Source organism: Taeniopygia guttata, chromosome Z, assembly GCF_048771995.1.
Source record: "Taeniopygia guttata chromosome Z, bTaeGut7.mat, whole genome shotgun sequence".
Taxonomy (NCBI): Eukaryota; Metazoa; Chordata; class Aves; order Passeriformes; family Estrildidae; genus Taeniopygia; species Taeniopygia guttata.
In genome coordinates, this window is record NC_133063.1 from 80071174 (window position 1) to 80088145 (window position 16972).

The window sequence follows — 16972 nt, forward strand, 5'->3', positions numbered from 1 at the left end:
TCAGGTGCTGCCAATGCCACAAGGAGCAGAGATGAGAGATCAGAGCTGCCCTTCCTCTTCCTCTTCCTCTCCATAACTGCGATGGGTCCTGCCCTCAGCCTCCTCTTCTCCAGCTGAGCACACCCCGTGCCCTCAGTGCTCCTCACACGGCCTCTCCACATCATTCACCGTCCCCACGGCCTCCTCTGCACGTCCCTGACGGTTTAATGGCATTTTTACATTGCCGTGCCCAGAACTGCACACAATATTCCAGCTGAGGCCGCCCCGGCCCAGGGCAGAGCAGGACAATCCCTCCCTGGCCCGGCCGGCCATGCTGGGCCTGGTGCCCCCAGGACAGGGATGTCCCTCCTGGCCCCAGGGCACTGCCTCTGACCTTTGTGTTTCCAGGTTTTTTTCACAAATTTGCATGCAGTTTTTGCTGAAAAATGAAAGAAGGAAAACAAATTCAGTTATCGGGGCTTGTTTTTATACTACAGAGCCAGTGAGAAGTTTGGAGAAGAACTTAGAAGGAAGATCCAGGACTATGTTCAGTAGTCTAGCTACTCTTTTGAAATTATAAGCAGTATTTTTCAGTGCTCCCAGGACAGGGATGTCCCTCCTGGCTCCAGGGCACTGCCACTGACCTTTGTGTTTGGAGGTTTTTTCACAAACAGGATGGGACTGCTGGGGTTCATTCTTTGAGATTTTATTGAGCATCAGCCTCATTACATGGGTGAGACAATAGGAAGATGGCAAAGCTCACATACAGCCAGTAGCAGCCAAAGATGTCTTTGTAACAGAGCATTTTACAAACTTTCTAGCCAATAGAATAATGCTAAAGCTTACAGACAATTGTTGTAACCAGTCGCTACAAGCACATGTATATCTACTTCACACAATGCTTGTCTTTTTTCTATTAACAATACACAATACACCATTATTAGGCTTAAAACCTTCTGGTATCCTGCTAAGCATATTTTCTGCAGTCTTAAATTCTATCTCAGCCAAGTCTAAAGCTCAAGCTATTGTTTCATGTCCTTGCTATACCAATGTAACTTTTTCTACTCTCAGACTTTGCAGCTGCAGCTAGCTCTGAATTCTCTGGTTTTTTCTGTGTTTTTTCTGGTTTTTTTTGTTCACAGCTTTCTGGAAATCATCTTACCTTTACTGTTTCCCAAACCAGGATCTTTCCCTGGCCCTGCTTTCCAGCCTCTCGTTCCCCAGTCTGTCCATGGATCCAAAGTTACCCCATCCCAGGGGCACAGTCACAGTGAGATTTCCAGCTAGCAGGAAGAAATTACTGTGAGGGGTTGCAGAACGTGACACTGTTTTTTTGTTGTTTTGGTGTCACAGTGATTGAGTGCTCTTGTTAAACCCCTCCTGGCTGCAGTTGGGTGGCAGGGCACTCCAGAAGCCATTCCACACAGATGGTTTCCATGCAGCTGCCCTGTTTTGAAGACTAAAACCCTTTTTTTTTTTTATTGCACAGATGGAGGATGCTCCAAGCCAGCCATCCCAAGAGCCAAGTGGGCAAATTTAATGTACCAGTGTGCATGCAGTTGCACCACACCAGATTTTCACCCCATGTTCCTCCTGACACACACAAACTATGGTTCCTCCATTGGAGAAAAATATCTGTTTGGGCTGTTCTAACGTTACTCCTTTTTATTCTGGGGGGGAAAGGAGGGGTTAATTTTCATAAAAATTAACTCTCTGAATAGTTTTAACAAATTATACTGCCAACAAGATACTTACTGGTATAGTAATGAACTCCATAGTACAGTAGCCTGCTACATGTGTTAAGTAATCCTTGTGTCTCTAAACATTGTAGACCTGAAATTTGAAAACCATTCCTGTGTTTGACCAGTAGCTTGCACAAGAAAGGAAGAAGGAAAGACGTATCATTATCAGGTTGTGAAACTTCCAGGCTTTACCTCAATTAAAATGTGGAAGAAAGTGGGTAATTTGAAAGACATCTAAGAGACATCACTAATAAAGAGTATAAAAAACAGCCACTGAAGGCTATTGGAAGAAAAGTCAGTAAAATGTTCCCAAAATTGAAGCTGTGTCAGAGGGCTGAAGGAAATGGCAGAACCAACATTTCTGGGAGCCCCTGGTAGTTTTGTCCCACCCACAGAATTCCAGGGAAGCTTGTGAGGGGACTGGAAAAAGGAAATTCTCTAAAGAGGTGAAAAATGACAAATTTGTCAGCTGAAAATGGAGGATGTTTTGCTGATGGATCCTCCTACAACAAATGTGTGGTTAGACTGGAAAATAGTGACACCAATTTTGGGACAATTGGAAGATGTTTTCTTTTCTTAAGTCCAAATAAATTTTTTGGTTAAAGCAGTAGGTAAATGAGCTGAGGCTTACCCCCAATTTGAAGATTTTATTTGATTCAGTAAAAGCCAGAGATTGCCTTAAAGTCCCAGGTAGGAAGTATAATATCCACACCAATTTTGATTCACTCTTAGAATTTGCTTGTATAGCATTGTTTTTTCTTTTTATCCATACACACTTCAAATAGTTTTGTGTTTTTCTTGTTGAGTTACTGATCTTAACAATTTCCTCATACATAACATTGAGTTTCAAAGTCTAATTTTGCTGTATATTGATAAAATAAAGTCCCTTTTCAATTTCAAACCTGCTGTCTTTCAGCATCTTTTAGATGTTTCATCCTTTGTCTATTACAAGACTGGAAGAAAAGCAGATTTTGAATGCCTTGACTACCACTTGGTATTTTTCAGACATTTGTTATGCAGCCTCTTACTTTTCCTGCGCAGCCAGTTAAAATCTTTGCATTTTCTGTGCAGTGTTTTGTTTTTTCTTGCACTTTTAAATTATCTCTCAGTGGCCTTCTCAAAACCCTCTTTGTCGAGTGTTGTATTTTACAGCAACAGCAACTTATAGTAAAGAGAAAGCTGTAAGGTTTCCTTGTCAAAAATTCCTTAGATTCTGTATCCTTTAGGCAGCATTTTGTTGTTAAATTACCTTCTGATTTATTTTTTTCCCCCTGTTTTAACCAGAACTGGGTATGGAGCTGAGTCTTTTCTTAAGCAGGCCTTGGTAATGGCTGAGTTTCTTTCATAAAGTGCCATAGTGGGAGGAAATACATCTTACTGATTGCTTTGGGGTTTTATGGCAATATTAAACAGAGGGGTTGGGTTCTTTCCAGCCTAGGCACTGACTGAATTACATAATGAATGGTGCTTTTAAGAAGATGTGTGTTCCTATGGTGTAAAAGTCACTTAGGCTATCAATAGCCATTGTAAACTTTTTTCGTAGGTGGGTAAATCTGTCTTCCTCTAATTGGTGTCTTTCTTCAGGAGTAGTTTTTTTTTTGTTTGCAGGGTTTTTTTGGGGTTTTTTTTGGTTTTTTTATGGTGGAAAGAAATTAATGTTCCAAAAATGCAGGAATTGCTGTTTGATTGCAAAAGAGATTAAATTTGTTCATGTTTTGCATTAAAAATATAGGATATGGAGATATTTTATACGAAGTTTCTCTCTAGGAATTAAAAATAAAGAGTACTGAATGAAAGGAGTTTACTCTAAATTTGAGAATAGTTATCCTTGTAATGCCTACATCATATATTCCGCTTTTTATAATAGAAATTTTATAACAGATAATAAACTGAGTCCCAGGGAAGAGCTGATGAACCACAGTAGGGAGGTGTATGGTTAGAGGAAGAACACATAATAACTTTAGCTGGACAAAGCATCTATTTTTCTTTTTTCCCACTTTTTGTGCCCATTTAGGTAGACACAGCATGATGGGTTACTGTTGACACAGTCACCTGAAGTTTTAAAAGAAGAACTTCATTCAGTCTTTGTTGCACCAGCAATTTTCTTAAAGATGCACCAGCACATTCCTGTGAGGAAGATAAAGAAATAAATGAAATCTTGACATGAAATCTGATTATTTAATGAGACAACACTTACAACTTAGAATTTTGTCACACAGAGATGTGGACTGGAAGCAGCTGTTAGCACAAAAACAAAACAAAAAAAAACCAACAAAAAAACACCAAAAAAGCAAACAAACAAAAAAGATTAATTTTGTAATTCAGATTTTTTTCTTGGCTTTATCATTCTGCTCCTGTAAGAGCTACTGTGCTCAGCCATCTGTAAGTGTAGGTACATCAGGGATACAGAATTAAAATATTGTATTTGTGTTTGGAACTCATGCTGGGACATTGCTGTGCAGTTCCCTATTACTATAAAAATATTGGTACTGCTCATTGAACTACTGAAAATTTTATGAGTGGCTTTATTGTTTCAAAACTGAACAATTTGCATGGCAGATTTTGCTGAAAAATGAAAGAAGGAAAACAAATTCATTTACTGGGGCTTGTTTTTATACTACAGTATAAAAACAGTGAGAAGTTTGGAGAAGTCAAAGAACTTAGAAGGAAAACCCAGGAGTACATTCAGTAGTGCAGCTACTCTTTTGAAATTATAAGCAGTGTTTTTCTATGTGGATACACTTTTGAGAACAAGTGTTGTACAGAGGGAAAGAAGAATATTGCATCAGACTCATTGCCTGTGCAAGAAAAACTTGAAAAATCAGTATTTCTGCTTGAAGCTCAGTATAATGATAAAATGGTCTAATGGCAGAAACCAGTCAGCACCACAAATTAATCCCTTTGTATTCGTAAAATATCTCAAGCAAAACCCACGGTGCTGTCACATTTTCATATGAATACCCAGGATATTCATGTAGTTTGCATTTATTCTTCACTTACTCTTAAGTAACATACAATTATTTCTGTAGATCACCTTTAGTTTGAGCAAGGAGTGTATTTTTAAATCAAATCTCTTGATCATCTCTACTTATCATGTTTTGCTTTGTGTGACAACAGGCTGAGAGCACAAGAACCGGATCCCTGTGAGATTAAAATAATCTAAAAGAAAATAGCCTAGCAGTCTGAAATTCCTGGGATTTGACATTCTGGGGATTTGTACAGAGGAAACTTGCCTGAGACCTGTGTAGGGATGTGCAGACATTGTGTTCTCAGCTCTGTGGGTTTCACTCTGCACATAAAATTCTGCAAGGCCGCGCTTCTTAGAGTTATAGGCATAACCTCTGCTTTTCTCAAAGTACACTGAAAACTATAAATATAACTTATATTCCTTTTCTTATCATGTGCTAAGTGTCTGATGTCATGAGAGACACGTGACTTTCTGTCAGTCATGCTTTGGCTTGAGATTTGTTTGGTCCTCTGTTGGGATAGTTTGATTCTGCCAAAAATAATGATGACCACCTTCTCTGAAAATTTATCCCCATCAGACTTCTGTTTGAATCAGTGCACCAGGACTGTCTGGAAGTGCACAAATTAACTGCACTAAGGGACTTTCAGAGGGATCAGGTCACAGAATGTGGCCAGTGCTAGGTCCTGGAGAAGTGAGGAGATAGGGACATGAATGGCTACGTTAATTGTGGCTGCTCCTGGATCCCTGGAAATCTCCAAGGCTAGGCTGGACAGAGTTTGGAGCAGCTTGGAATAGTGGAAGGTGTCCCTGCCCATGGCAGGGGGTTGGAATTAGATATCTTTAAAGCCCTTTCCAACCCAAACCACTCTGGGATTCTATAAAAGGTGAAACCACCAGCTCTATGTTACCAATAAGTTCAATTCAGGAATTACATTCAAGAATTGCCTTGTTACAACAAAGCATTAACAGTGAATTGATGCTCCATGGTCCAGATGTGTAGTATTGCATCATAAAAGAGCATTTAAAATGTTGTTTACCTGCAAATAATAGGTAACTTTTGTAATCTTGTCAGATCTCATTTTGGCTTCCCTGCAAGTCAGTAAAGTGGCATCTGCCTCTGAAAATTTATTCTGTGTGATCCTTTCATGTCCCTAGCAGAGCTGTTTATGCATGCAGTAATTACTCTCATGCAGTTTTTACAGTTTACTTGAAAGCAACATTCTTTTCCATACCAGCAGTTGTCACTGTTGAAAAGAAATTAATCTACTCCCTTCTCATCCTCACAAATTCCTTTGTCACTAAATATTTAAGAGAGCTTCAGAATAGTTCTGCATAAGACATACACCAAATTTTTTGCATGTATTCAAAATTTTTGAATAATTCTGCGGAAGACGTACACCAAAATTAGGATGACAGTGCAAGGTGAAGAGAGCCTTTGCCCAAATGTAAAATTAGGAGTTTAAAATGCTAATTTCTGACTTCATTATGTCAATGCTCATAACAGAGAGAGAGCCCTCTCCCTTTTCTCAGCAAAACTAGAGATTTTTACAGGAACTGTAGCACCCACACCATTAGGTTATGGTACACATTTTATGTACAGACTGGAAGACAATTTTTTTACTTTCTGAACCAGACAGTCATTGATGATGTGCTGCATCTTTTGTGGGGAGTGAGATGGGGTTTTCCTCATCACCTTTGCAGAGGGGGCAAGGAAATCACCACAGACCAAAAGGCAGAATTGGTGATGGGTGTTTCTGTCCTTGGTGACATTCACCAACTTGCAGTTGTAGATTAAATACAAGATCCATTAACAGTAAAGCATACATATATTTATGAGCAACTAAGAGTCTAAATTTGATAACTATCAGCAAAAAGCTGAAATTATCTCCATGTAGCACATACATGTGCACTTGTAAAATTGCCTCCGACAGATTTTTTTGATTATTTAAATTAGATTTATACAGATTCGCCATAAATGAGTGCAGTTCACCCTGATATATCGAATAAAGACATGTGAAGAAAAAAGCATGATCATCTGGCTTTCTCATTTTAGAACATCCATCTTTGTATCTTCCAGGACTTTTTTGTCTAGTGACATTTTTAAAAACCCGTGCCATAGCCATACTCACATAAAAACAATGCAACCCTACCGTCACTCTACTCTGAAATGCATAAACAACTGCATTTTGAAGGGATACAATTTTTCTGGGATGTATGAAGGGAAATAGTGCTGATTTAGTAATTTGGGTTTAAACCCATTGTGAAAATAATTTTATTTATTGCCACATGACTACCTACATTCTTTTAGCATCCAGTTGGTCCAATGCTGCATAATTTAACTTACTCCTGAAGTTGAGATTTTTGGAGCATTTCTTGTAACGAAAAATGATTCACTAGTTGTTGAATCACTTTTTAATAAGATTTTTTTTTTTCTTTTCTAAACTACAATTTAAATGATTTGTCAAATGCTTGTTATAAAAATAGCCAATTATTTTAATAAGGTTCATTGGAACGCCAGGAATAGTTGCCCTGAAGATGTACTTCTACTGTGTAAAATTAAATGGTAAGTTACTTAATGGGATGAAGGTTTTCATGCCAGTATTCATTAAAAGTAATTAAAAATGAAAAATCTGCTTCAATACATATTAAAACTTTTAAAGTACCAACTCCTTTAAAACTAATAAGGAACATCCCGCCTAGGCTATCACAAAATTCCATTAGACTAAAATTACCTCAGATGAAAAGACATTAAATAGGCATTTAAACAGGTAAATAGAAGATCAGGAAATACTGACTAGTCCAGTGTTGGAAGTATGACTCCACAGAGAACATTGTAATAACTTTTCAGTGGCTATAAGGAAAAAATAAGTATTTTGCGTAATAGAGATTAGGTACCTATGCAGAGTATAATTTCACTGCATGGTCTATTTTATGAGAGTTCTCAAAATTGAAATAGGGATGAAAAAGTATCTAAAAATACACCCAAAAAATCTTGTTAACAGCACAAGATATATCACTGTTATAGTAACGATATATGTGGAGCCCTGTCTCACTTTAAGTCCTTTGAAGCAGACAATTTAAAGTGGAAATGTATTCTGAAATGCACTTAATTGCCTCTTTTCCCTGATTATTTTTTAAATTATTATTTTCCAGTAGTTTTACATTTAATCCAAGTATTCTGATACCTGTGAGTATAGTTACTATTGTGTGGAAATGATGTCACTTCAAAACTTTAAATTTAATTTTGATTTTTTTTTTAAGTGAGGGTAGCATGGGGTCAAGAGCCACTATAGAATGCAAAGAAAAGTAGGAAAACGCTATAAATAATAAATTGATTTAAAACTTGATTTCTAAATACATGCCACTATTCATTTTACTGCTACAATCACAGAATAACTATAGCTATAATACTGAACAGAAGTGTAAATTGTAGGTGGAAAAGATAAAAAATTAACTGGTGAAGAAAGAAATTAGTCATCATAAAAAGTGTTAGTTTGTCTAAATTAAAGATTTTACTTACCATACCAAATTTAAGAAGGCATTAATTAAAATAAAACTTAAAAATAGTATTTACTTTTCATTTTCTCAGAGCCTGGATTTTTTTTTTTTGCAAATCAAAGTGAAGAGGATCATACTGTATATTAAAATTTTCCTGAAACAAATTGACCTAGATAACACTGGATTGTTACCAGGTAGCATGAAATATCTTTATATATATATATATATATATAAATACTTGGTAAGAAGTGTAGTTACAGAAGTATATTTAAAAATGTGTAAACTAGTAAACTAGAATTTTTAAAGAAGCCTAAGAAGAGATAAAATTGCTCTGAAAAAAAAGAATGTAAGGGTGGTTAAGGAGCAGTTTCTGAAGGAGTTCTAGACAGGAGCCCAGGATAATATAATGTAAAATATTTGTAGTGAATGCCTAAGGAAGAATCCTAACAGACAGCCCTGTGGTGGGTTATCCTGGAGGACATTTACCACAGAACTTTGTACCAAAAACAGGAGGAGGAAAACTTTATGTGGAATTAGGAGAGCAGGGGTAATACAACGTTTAACCTCTAAGGGTGGGGGAGCAAGAGGTTTGTACTTTTTTTCTTCCAGTGTAAAGCACTTTTTTCTCTCTTTCTGAAGATCAGATAATCAGGATATCTGAATAGTGGATCCCTTCAGCGTGACACATAACACTTGAAGTTCCCTGCAGGTTCTTTTGGCACAGTGTTTTTAGAGCCTTCTGTGGTTAGCAAACTGGCTTTGAAAAATCTGAATTTTAACAGATGCCTGTGGAACATCAATACATCCAATTCAGATTTAATAATATATACTCAATTCCTGTATTTCATGGGAATATGCCACACTATTTTTAAAAAAGTCTCACACCAGTGTTGAGCCAAACACGTGCTAGTGCTTGTTTTTGCATAATCCTAATTAAGTCATGGATCAGTTATAGCTGAAGTTACAGTTTATCTGTTTACATAAATTACAAACAAACATTCATTTGGAACATGTTCGAGACCTCCTTAAACCTCTAATTAAGCTTATTAAAATAAGTCACTATCATGACAATTATATATATATTCCTTATCTTTAGCCAAATATTGAAGGTCATCCACATCTGCTTTTTCTGATGCATTTTCAATCTGTTCAAACACATTTATTTACTTATTTATTTATTAGCTTTCTAGAGAAAAAAAAAAAAAAAAAAACAGCAAGTTAACCTAATTTAGGAGATCTTTACAGTTTAGGCTTGTTTTTATAAACTGTATGAATACAAGGAAGAATGATTTGATTTGGGTTTGGTTTCATTGGGGTTTTTTTGTTTGTTTGTTTGTTTGTTTTGGGGTTTTTTTGTGGTAAATATTTTAACAAAGATGTCCTGCTCTTAAAGATGTGTCTTTCTGTATGTGAATTGCTGTAATCCTTCAAATTTTATCATGTCACTGAAATTTTATTAAATTTAATATTTTCTTTTATTAATTTGATTAAATTTCAGTGTCTCATGAGACAGATTATTTACCAAATAAAACCAGTATAATTTCATTCTTTTCAATGGAGCTTTGCCATTTAGTATTTCTTAAAATATTTGGCGCTTGAGCAACTTGGTGCAAATAGAAAAAAAGAGTATGTAAGCTGAGTTTCATGATACTAGGAAATTCATAGTAAAAAGTTTGACCATCTGAAAGCTCAAGCTTAAACAATAACAAGGAACTACACAATTCTGCAAGCAAGATCATATATTTTGTGTGATCTTATTGATGTGGTATTGACTTGCGTAATTAAATCTTTCTGGATCAATGTACACTAAAGAAAAGAGACCTAGAATGCATTTTAAAAATCTATAAAGAACCATCGAGCAACTACAAGAACAGCTTAGCTTAAACACCAACTTAAAGATAACTATTCTATATTATCTTTTTGTCCACATTATGCCATATCAGCTTCCAAAAGTAAAGATATTTCAATATATTGTCATCTCTAAAAAAGTTTTATTTTAAAGTACAATGGTGTAAGGATATAATTGGGGTTTTCTTTCAAAATATTGAAATCTGGGACACAGGAGGGAGTGTGAAGTTATTCAGATTGGGAGTTGATCTTTATCCAGTGTATGGCTGTGGCCCTTCCCAGAAGCCAATTAAGCAACAAATATAGCTAGGTGATTTTTTTGTTTCTAAATTGTACTAAATTGTATCCTCAATTGACTTTGTTATGGGGAACAAAAATATTTGCAATATTAGTAAAGAATAACTGGATTTTGTTAGACCAGTTCTCCTAGTGAAGGCCACATGCCTTCAAGTGAAGGCTCTTAAACATAAATGCTGTTTCTATGATGGGCCAACCACTTTATCAAGATAGAAGGTTGATTTTAAAACATGACTTAAGGTTGAGATGAGCAGCCTGAGTGTGATCCAGAAGGATACATGAGAACAAAATCAGAATATAAGGAAGGAATGTTCTGGTCAGCAGGAGAGAGCTTCAGGAAACCTGCATGGCAAAAGGCAGTCCTGGACAAGAAACAAGGGCTCAGGTGGCAGGAACCAGGAATTTGGGCTGTGAAAAGAACAAACAGGCAGGAGACAGGAACAAGACACTGATGTGAGCTCACAGGCAAAGCACAAGGTGTGTTGGCCAAAAAAAAATGCAGTTAAATTGAGCTTATTGGTCCCTTTTTCAGAAAAAGTCAGGCTTATACCAGGCAGCTTGCTGAAGGACTCAAATAGCTTTATGTAAGAGTTAAATATTTTATTATAACAGCTGCATAATTTAAATACCCATTTCATGGGGTGGGAGGCAATTTTTCAGGAAAGCATGTGTGACTATATTTAACAGGTAAAACCCAAAATGGGGGCTAGGCATTTTTAATTATGTTACATTTACAAGTACTAGTTTTTATTAATGTTTTATTAAATACTTAGAGGATTAAATAAGTGTGTATCTATCTATATATATACATAAAATCCATCAAAGGAAGACAAAAGCACAGAAATCTGCCCCTTGATGTTTTTCCAAGTCACTGTGTGACATAGCCAAGTTCTCTATTACCTTCCTAATTTCTGACAATGTAATTTTGTTCCAGGGTGCACCACAACTGTGCTTCAAGCAGAAGTATGCTTAATAACTTTGTGATTATGGATTGATATTAGGAGATAGGAAATGTAAATGTAACCATCTGCAGTGCAAAAAGAAACCTTAGCATAGTCTTTACTTCCTAATCAGTTCTCTCAGCCCTTCAAGGTATTTCTTTCAAGAAACAATCTGTTATCAGAAAATTTCAGTTTCCCTGTTTCTGCAGTACCTTGAATTTCAGAATCCCTCTTCAGGGAAGGTTGGACAATTGGGTTTTTTGAGGCTGGGGGTTTTGGGATGGTTTTGTTTGCGTTTTTCATTTTGTTTGGTTTGGGTTGGGGGTATTTTTGTTCTTCTCTGCTTTCTTTTGTTTCTTGGGTATTGCAGTTCCACTTGGTTTCCTTTCATTTTATTTATCGTTGCTTGTTTGCTGTTTTTTCATCTAACTGGACACTATCTAGAGATCCAGGCTTTCCCTCTGCCTTTTGATGAGTCCTTTTCACTCAGTGTTTATCAGTTCTACCACCTCCCTCTGTGAGGAACTCAGATTTCTCTGGCAGCATCCAGGTCTCTGTATTTTATTTTTTGCAAAGCAAAAGGATCTTCCTTGAAGCTAAGGCCTAACCTTACCTGAAAAATCATGAGCATCCTGCAGTGATTTTACTGTGCATTATTAATTTACATCAAAAGAAAACCTTTATCCTTCTTATGTAGGTAGGTTATGCAGTCAATGAAGAATTAGAAACTGATTACAGAAAGAGAATTTTCTGTACGAGTCTTTATTGCCTGTAGGAGCAATTACTCAAGAAACTCTAATATTTTAAAATTGCTAGTGAAATTTGCTTCTTGTCATGATAATATAACAAAGTCCACGTTTTTCAGAAGGAAGGAACACACCAGCTGGTGTAAAGTGTGGTGTCAGAATTGGCACATCTGGGAATCTGAACATAATCTCACCACAATTCATAGGAACCACCCTTAATTAAATAATCATCGCCTGCATGTTCAGTCAAATGAAATAATAACAGGAAAATATATAATTCTGTAGAAATTATTATTTAATCCATATTCAAGAATTTTTTTCAGTCTTTAACATGGTTTAGTTGACTTTCAACTAAACGCATCAGACATGATGCAATTACCAATCTTTCCCCATTCATTCATCAAATATGACATATTTGTTTGAACTGATGGGACTCAAGGTCCTGAAATTACTGGGAAAAATCATTGTAGAAGCCAAGTAGCAAAGATAATAAGTAACAACTTCCATCTTCCTGTTCTGATCATTGCTGATTGCTCCGTGGGGATGAAATATGGGGATTGCTATAAAAGGATGTGGTACTCCAAGCTAAGCTTATTTTTCACCATATGGAATATTCTGGAAAGCTGTGCATTTTCCCCTACATATTTCAACAGGAATGGCAAAGTGGGAAATAAAAAAAAAAAATTATAATCTTTAGAAGGTATTTTCTTTACACAGAAAAGCTTTTAAGAGGATAAATTACCACCTGCATAGTTGGAGATAGTGAGAGATAGTTCATATGTTCACTTAATGTTTTTTGGTTCACAGTGACCTTGGTTTTTTCTCCCCCACAAATGTGTTAGCCTGTATTAAAATGATGAATAACCTGATAAAAATGTAAGGTTAATGGGCTTTGCTTAAAAAGGCAAATAGGGAGCTGAGGAATCTTGTTAAATTTTATAAATACATATAAAGGATTTAATTTAGAACTGAGCAGGTCTGCTCTTTGGTCATTTCCCTTGGCAGGTTTTATTTCTTGAACTTGAAGTTGTTAGTCCTCTTGTTCATCTTTAATAGAAAAAATTCAGCTAACTCTAAAATTTTATTATGCCAGTATGTAATATTTTTATAAGTGAGAAATAGAAAAATATGAGGGGTTAAAAAGAAGCCCAGGGATCCATTGCCATCGTTAATTTTAGCATAAAAAAATCTGAAAACTTTTTGGTTCAAACAGTTTAAACTAGCCTTCATATTTCACTGAAGATTTGTCTCTACATTTCTGTTCACAGCAATGGGAAGGTTCTCCTATTCACTGTATAAAACACTGATTTTTTAAATACAGATTCCTGGAAAATGAAAAAAAAAATCAAGTTGAAATTACAGAAGTCAAACTACCAAATACCAAGCAACTTTGTGGACATAACTGAATTCTTCTTCACCTGTTGCATAAGATTTAGACATTTTTGTATCATTTTCTTTAGTGGCATCTTTAGTGGATGCCAGCAAAAAAAAAATTTGGGGACAGAAGCAGATTCAATACAACAGCAAGGAGCATTACTTCAATTTCCAGTGATTTCCCATATTATCTGCCATGTCATATTTACCACATCCTCTATCCTTTTAAAAATATTTAACTGTGCAGTCTTTTTGGACAATGACATATATAACATTTCTATACAACATTTCTAATCCATTCAGAATAAATATAAATGTGGAGACTGAGAAATTTAATTATGATGCAACAATATAATCCCTCTGCCTATTTAATATTGACAGAAAAATTCTGTGTCACATTTCAGGAAAGGAATCTGATATTGCACTTAAGGTTGCTACACTGAAAAACACAGGGGAGGTTTATTCTTGCAGAGTTTGACAAAGTGTACTGAAAAAGAGGAACTCAAGTGAGATTACCCACCTTTTCTGTCTTTTGAATTTAATGAAATTCATTGGCTTCTAGATTGAGTTATTAGTTTCAATTTGCCCACTAACTCATTCACAGAAAGGGAAATTTTTTAGATGGTTTAACAGCCTTGTCAATTACATGTTTAATGAATTAAGATGAACTGAGACACATCCTTAACTGGCATCTGTTGATAAAGAAGTAGCTATATTCCTTGAAGTTGCAAAAATACTGATTACTCCATTAGAACTACTATAATTTGGATTTTCTGGGGGCTTTTTTTAGGCCAAACTTTTGGCTCCAATATCATCTGGAAGTTACAGTGGAAATTATTGAGCAAAATTTTGAATTATATTGTACTACAGGACATAATAAAACGTCTCTCACTTATTTGTCTTTTTTGCAGTTCTTTTAAGCATGTGCTTATTGCTTTTATAATTTCTCTGCTAATCCTGGCATTCTCTTGTGTGCTTCCTGCAGATGTGAATGAATGTGAAGCTGAACCCTGCAGGAATGGTGGAATCTGTACAGATCTTGTTGCCAACTATTCCTGTGAATGTCCTGGTGAATTTATGGGAAGGAACTGCCAGCAGAGTAAGTACAGCATGGTTTTGAAACTTTATTTTTTAATAATACAAAATATAAGATTTTATATTTACAGGGAAAAAAAAAAAAAGCAAACCAAACCAAATTAAAAAAAAAAACACAATAAAACCAAAAAACCCATACACACCAAAAAACCTCCCAAAAATAAAACAAACAAACAAACAAACCAAAACCACAATAAAAAACCCACAGTGCTTTAATGTACTGTGGAAACACTTCTTTACACATTAATAAATCTCAAAATAGCCATCTTATTTCCTGAGGGAATTTCAGAGACCAACTCTGATATGATGGAACCATTTGCAAAATGTGTAATAAATATCTATAGTTAAACAAGAAGTAAAATAGTGCCATGTAGAAAAATTAAAAAAAAAATATTCAGGCTGGGTTTTGTCTCATCAAATATCCTGTCTTCAGCAATGTTATTAGCAGAAATCAACAAGTGTAGAAACAGGCAAAAAAATATTTGTTATTTGCTCTGACATGTCTCTAGCCTCTGAAATTTGGACCACTGCTTTGTGGGGAAGTCATTAATAGAATTAACAGTCATTAATGGATCTGTCCTAGGAAAAATCTCTCATGATTTTTTCAATAACATTGACTATGGATGTACCATGAAGGTCTGATTCCTAAAGTTCTTCATGTATGATACACTAGGTAAACCTGAAGACCAAAAATAACAAAATGATAATAAACTGCTTTGCCACAAAATGCAATATACCTTAACATTTAGACATTAAGGGTTGTTGGGTTTAAAACACTGCAAAGATGAAAGCCTGTCTGTTTTAGTCAAACAAAATATGTTAAAATTATGGTACTGTGGATAAAGCAAATATAGTTCCAATGCATATTACCATAAAAAGAAACAGGAATGTATTTGACAGTTGATTTTAGTAGTGTTGGGTTTTATGTTCAAAATACCTGAAATACTGGGTTAATCCACACTGAAAAAAGGGAGCATCTAGCGCAAGAAAAATTCTATTCCATTAGCAAAAAAAAAGAGAAAAGGCTTTACAAGTAGAATCATAAATAAATGAAACCATAACAAAGCTGAAAAATATTGTTATTTTTCCTGCATTCACATTGTGGATGTATGGGGGAGAATAGAGAAGAAAACAGGACGGACCAATAACAACAAATGTTTATTTGAAGTGGCTTCAGTAAATTCCCAGATTTATGCACAGCAGAAAAAATATTTGAGGCACCCAAAATAATGTGTATATCATTCTAGAGAAGAATAAAAGATGAAGATTTGCTTTGAGAAAGTCACAGGTCTCTATGGCTACCTGAAAGAATTTATTTTAAAAAAGGCAAACCTGTCTATTAAAGTGTTTCTCAGAATTTGCTGGTGAAGCAATTCATGCATTTCCTTATTAGGGGCAATTGAATTGCCATTTGGAATTCTACCAGGAATCTCATCCATCTCTTCAGAGTTTATCCCTTCTGTATTTTGGCTGCATCATGAGCACTGCTCAGATAATAGATCACATAAACCCAATCTCCTGTTTTGCTGGAAGTGAGGTAGTCAGAGCTATTACTTAAGTGATCATTGCATTTCCTGAACCATCATCTGTTATTTTATATTCCTTTTTTTTTTTTAATGGATGTATATGTAGCAATATACAAAAATAACTTTTTGTGTGAAATTGCATACTTCATATGTTAAACTGAATTAAGTTTTATGCATGTGTATATATAAGCACAAACACACATTTCTGGTTTTGAGAGCATATAAGAGAAAGTATATATGTGTACTAAAAAAAAATTGAAATTTTCCAGTTTATTGAAATAGTGAAAGAACTCTGCTGTTCTATTGCAAAATATATTATCTACACTCTGTCTTTCTGGGTCTTATTTTGAAGGATTCATACTGATGTAAATATAAATATATATATAGTTTATCATCCCTGTTACTTGCACAATTCCATTTTCTATAGCTAGGCTTGAAAATACTTTTCTTTTTTCCCCCATTAGAAGTTTGGTTATGTCATCACACTTAATTACGTAATTACAAGTAGTTATTACACATTCTAATTACACCATCAAAGTTTTACACATATTTACAGTAATCATATAATTAAATACTGTTATGCTAATTACGTAAATTACTGACTGCTGTCTCAGAATTACCTCACAGCACTCAAAGATTCCTGAGTCACATCACAGAATATGTAAAATATCCTAGATGTAGAGTTAAAAAAACTGCAAAAGTGCATTATACAAGCTGCTTTTCCAGGATGCATTTCTAATAATTTATCTAGTTTGTTATAGCCCAAATATCACTGCTTTGCAACGAGGATTTGTCATGTTATTCATCAGCCTCCTGTACTTTGTGTCAGACTGTTTTTCCTATACCACCACCTACGTTTTCCCGCTTTTTTAATTCCACCATTTGATTTCACCACAATTTTCCTCCTAGTTAATCTCCTAAAAAATTCCTTTCCATTTTATCTCATGTGTAGCACTTT

At 35.3% G+C, this 16972-nt stretch overlaps 1 protein-coding gene across 3 annotated transcripts in view; it reads left to right on the top strand.

Moving 5' to 3' along the window:
• EDIL3 (EGF like repeats and discoidin domains 3) overlaps positions 1 to 16972 on the top strand; it is a 237245-nt gene that overhangs the window by 120695 nt on the left and 99578 nt on the right. For all 3 annotated transcript variants that reach the window (XM_002189898.7, XM_030258476.4, XM_072922905.1), the window contains one exon: positions 14379 to 14492. In XM_002189898.7, coding sequence (XP_002189934.2) covers positions 14379 to 14492 — 114 coding nt within the window. The remainder of the gene's footprint in view (positions 1 to 14378; positions 14493 to 16972) is intronic.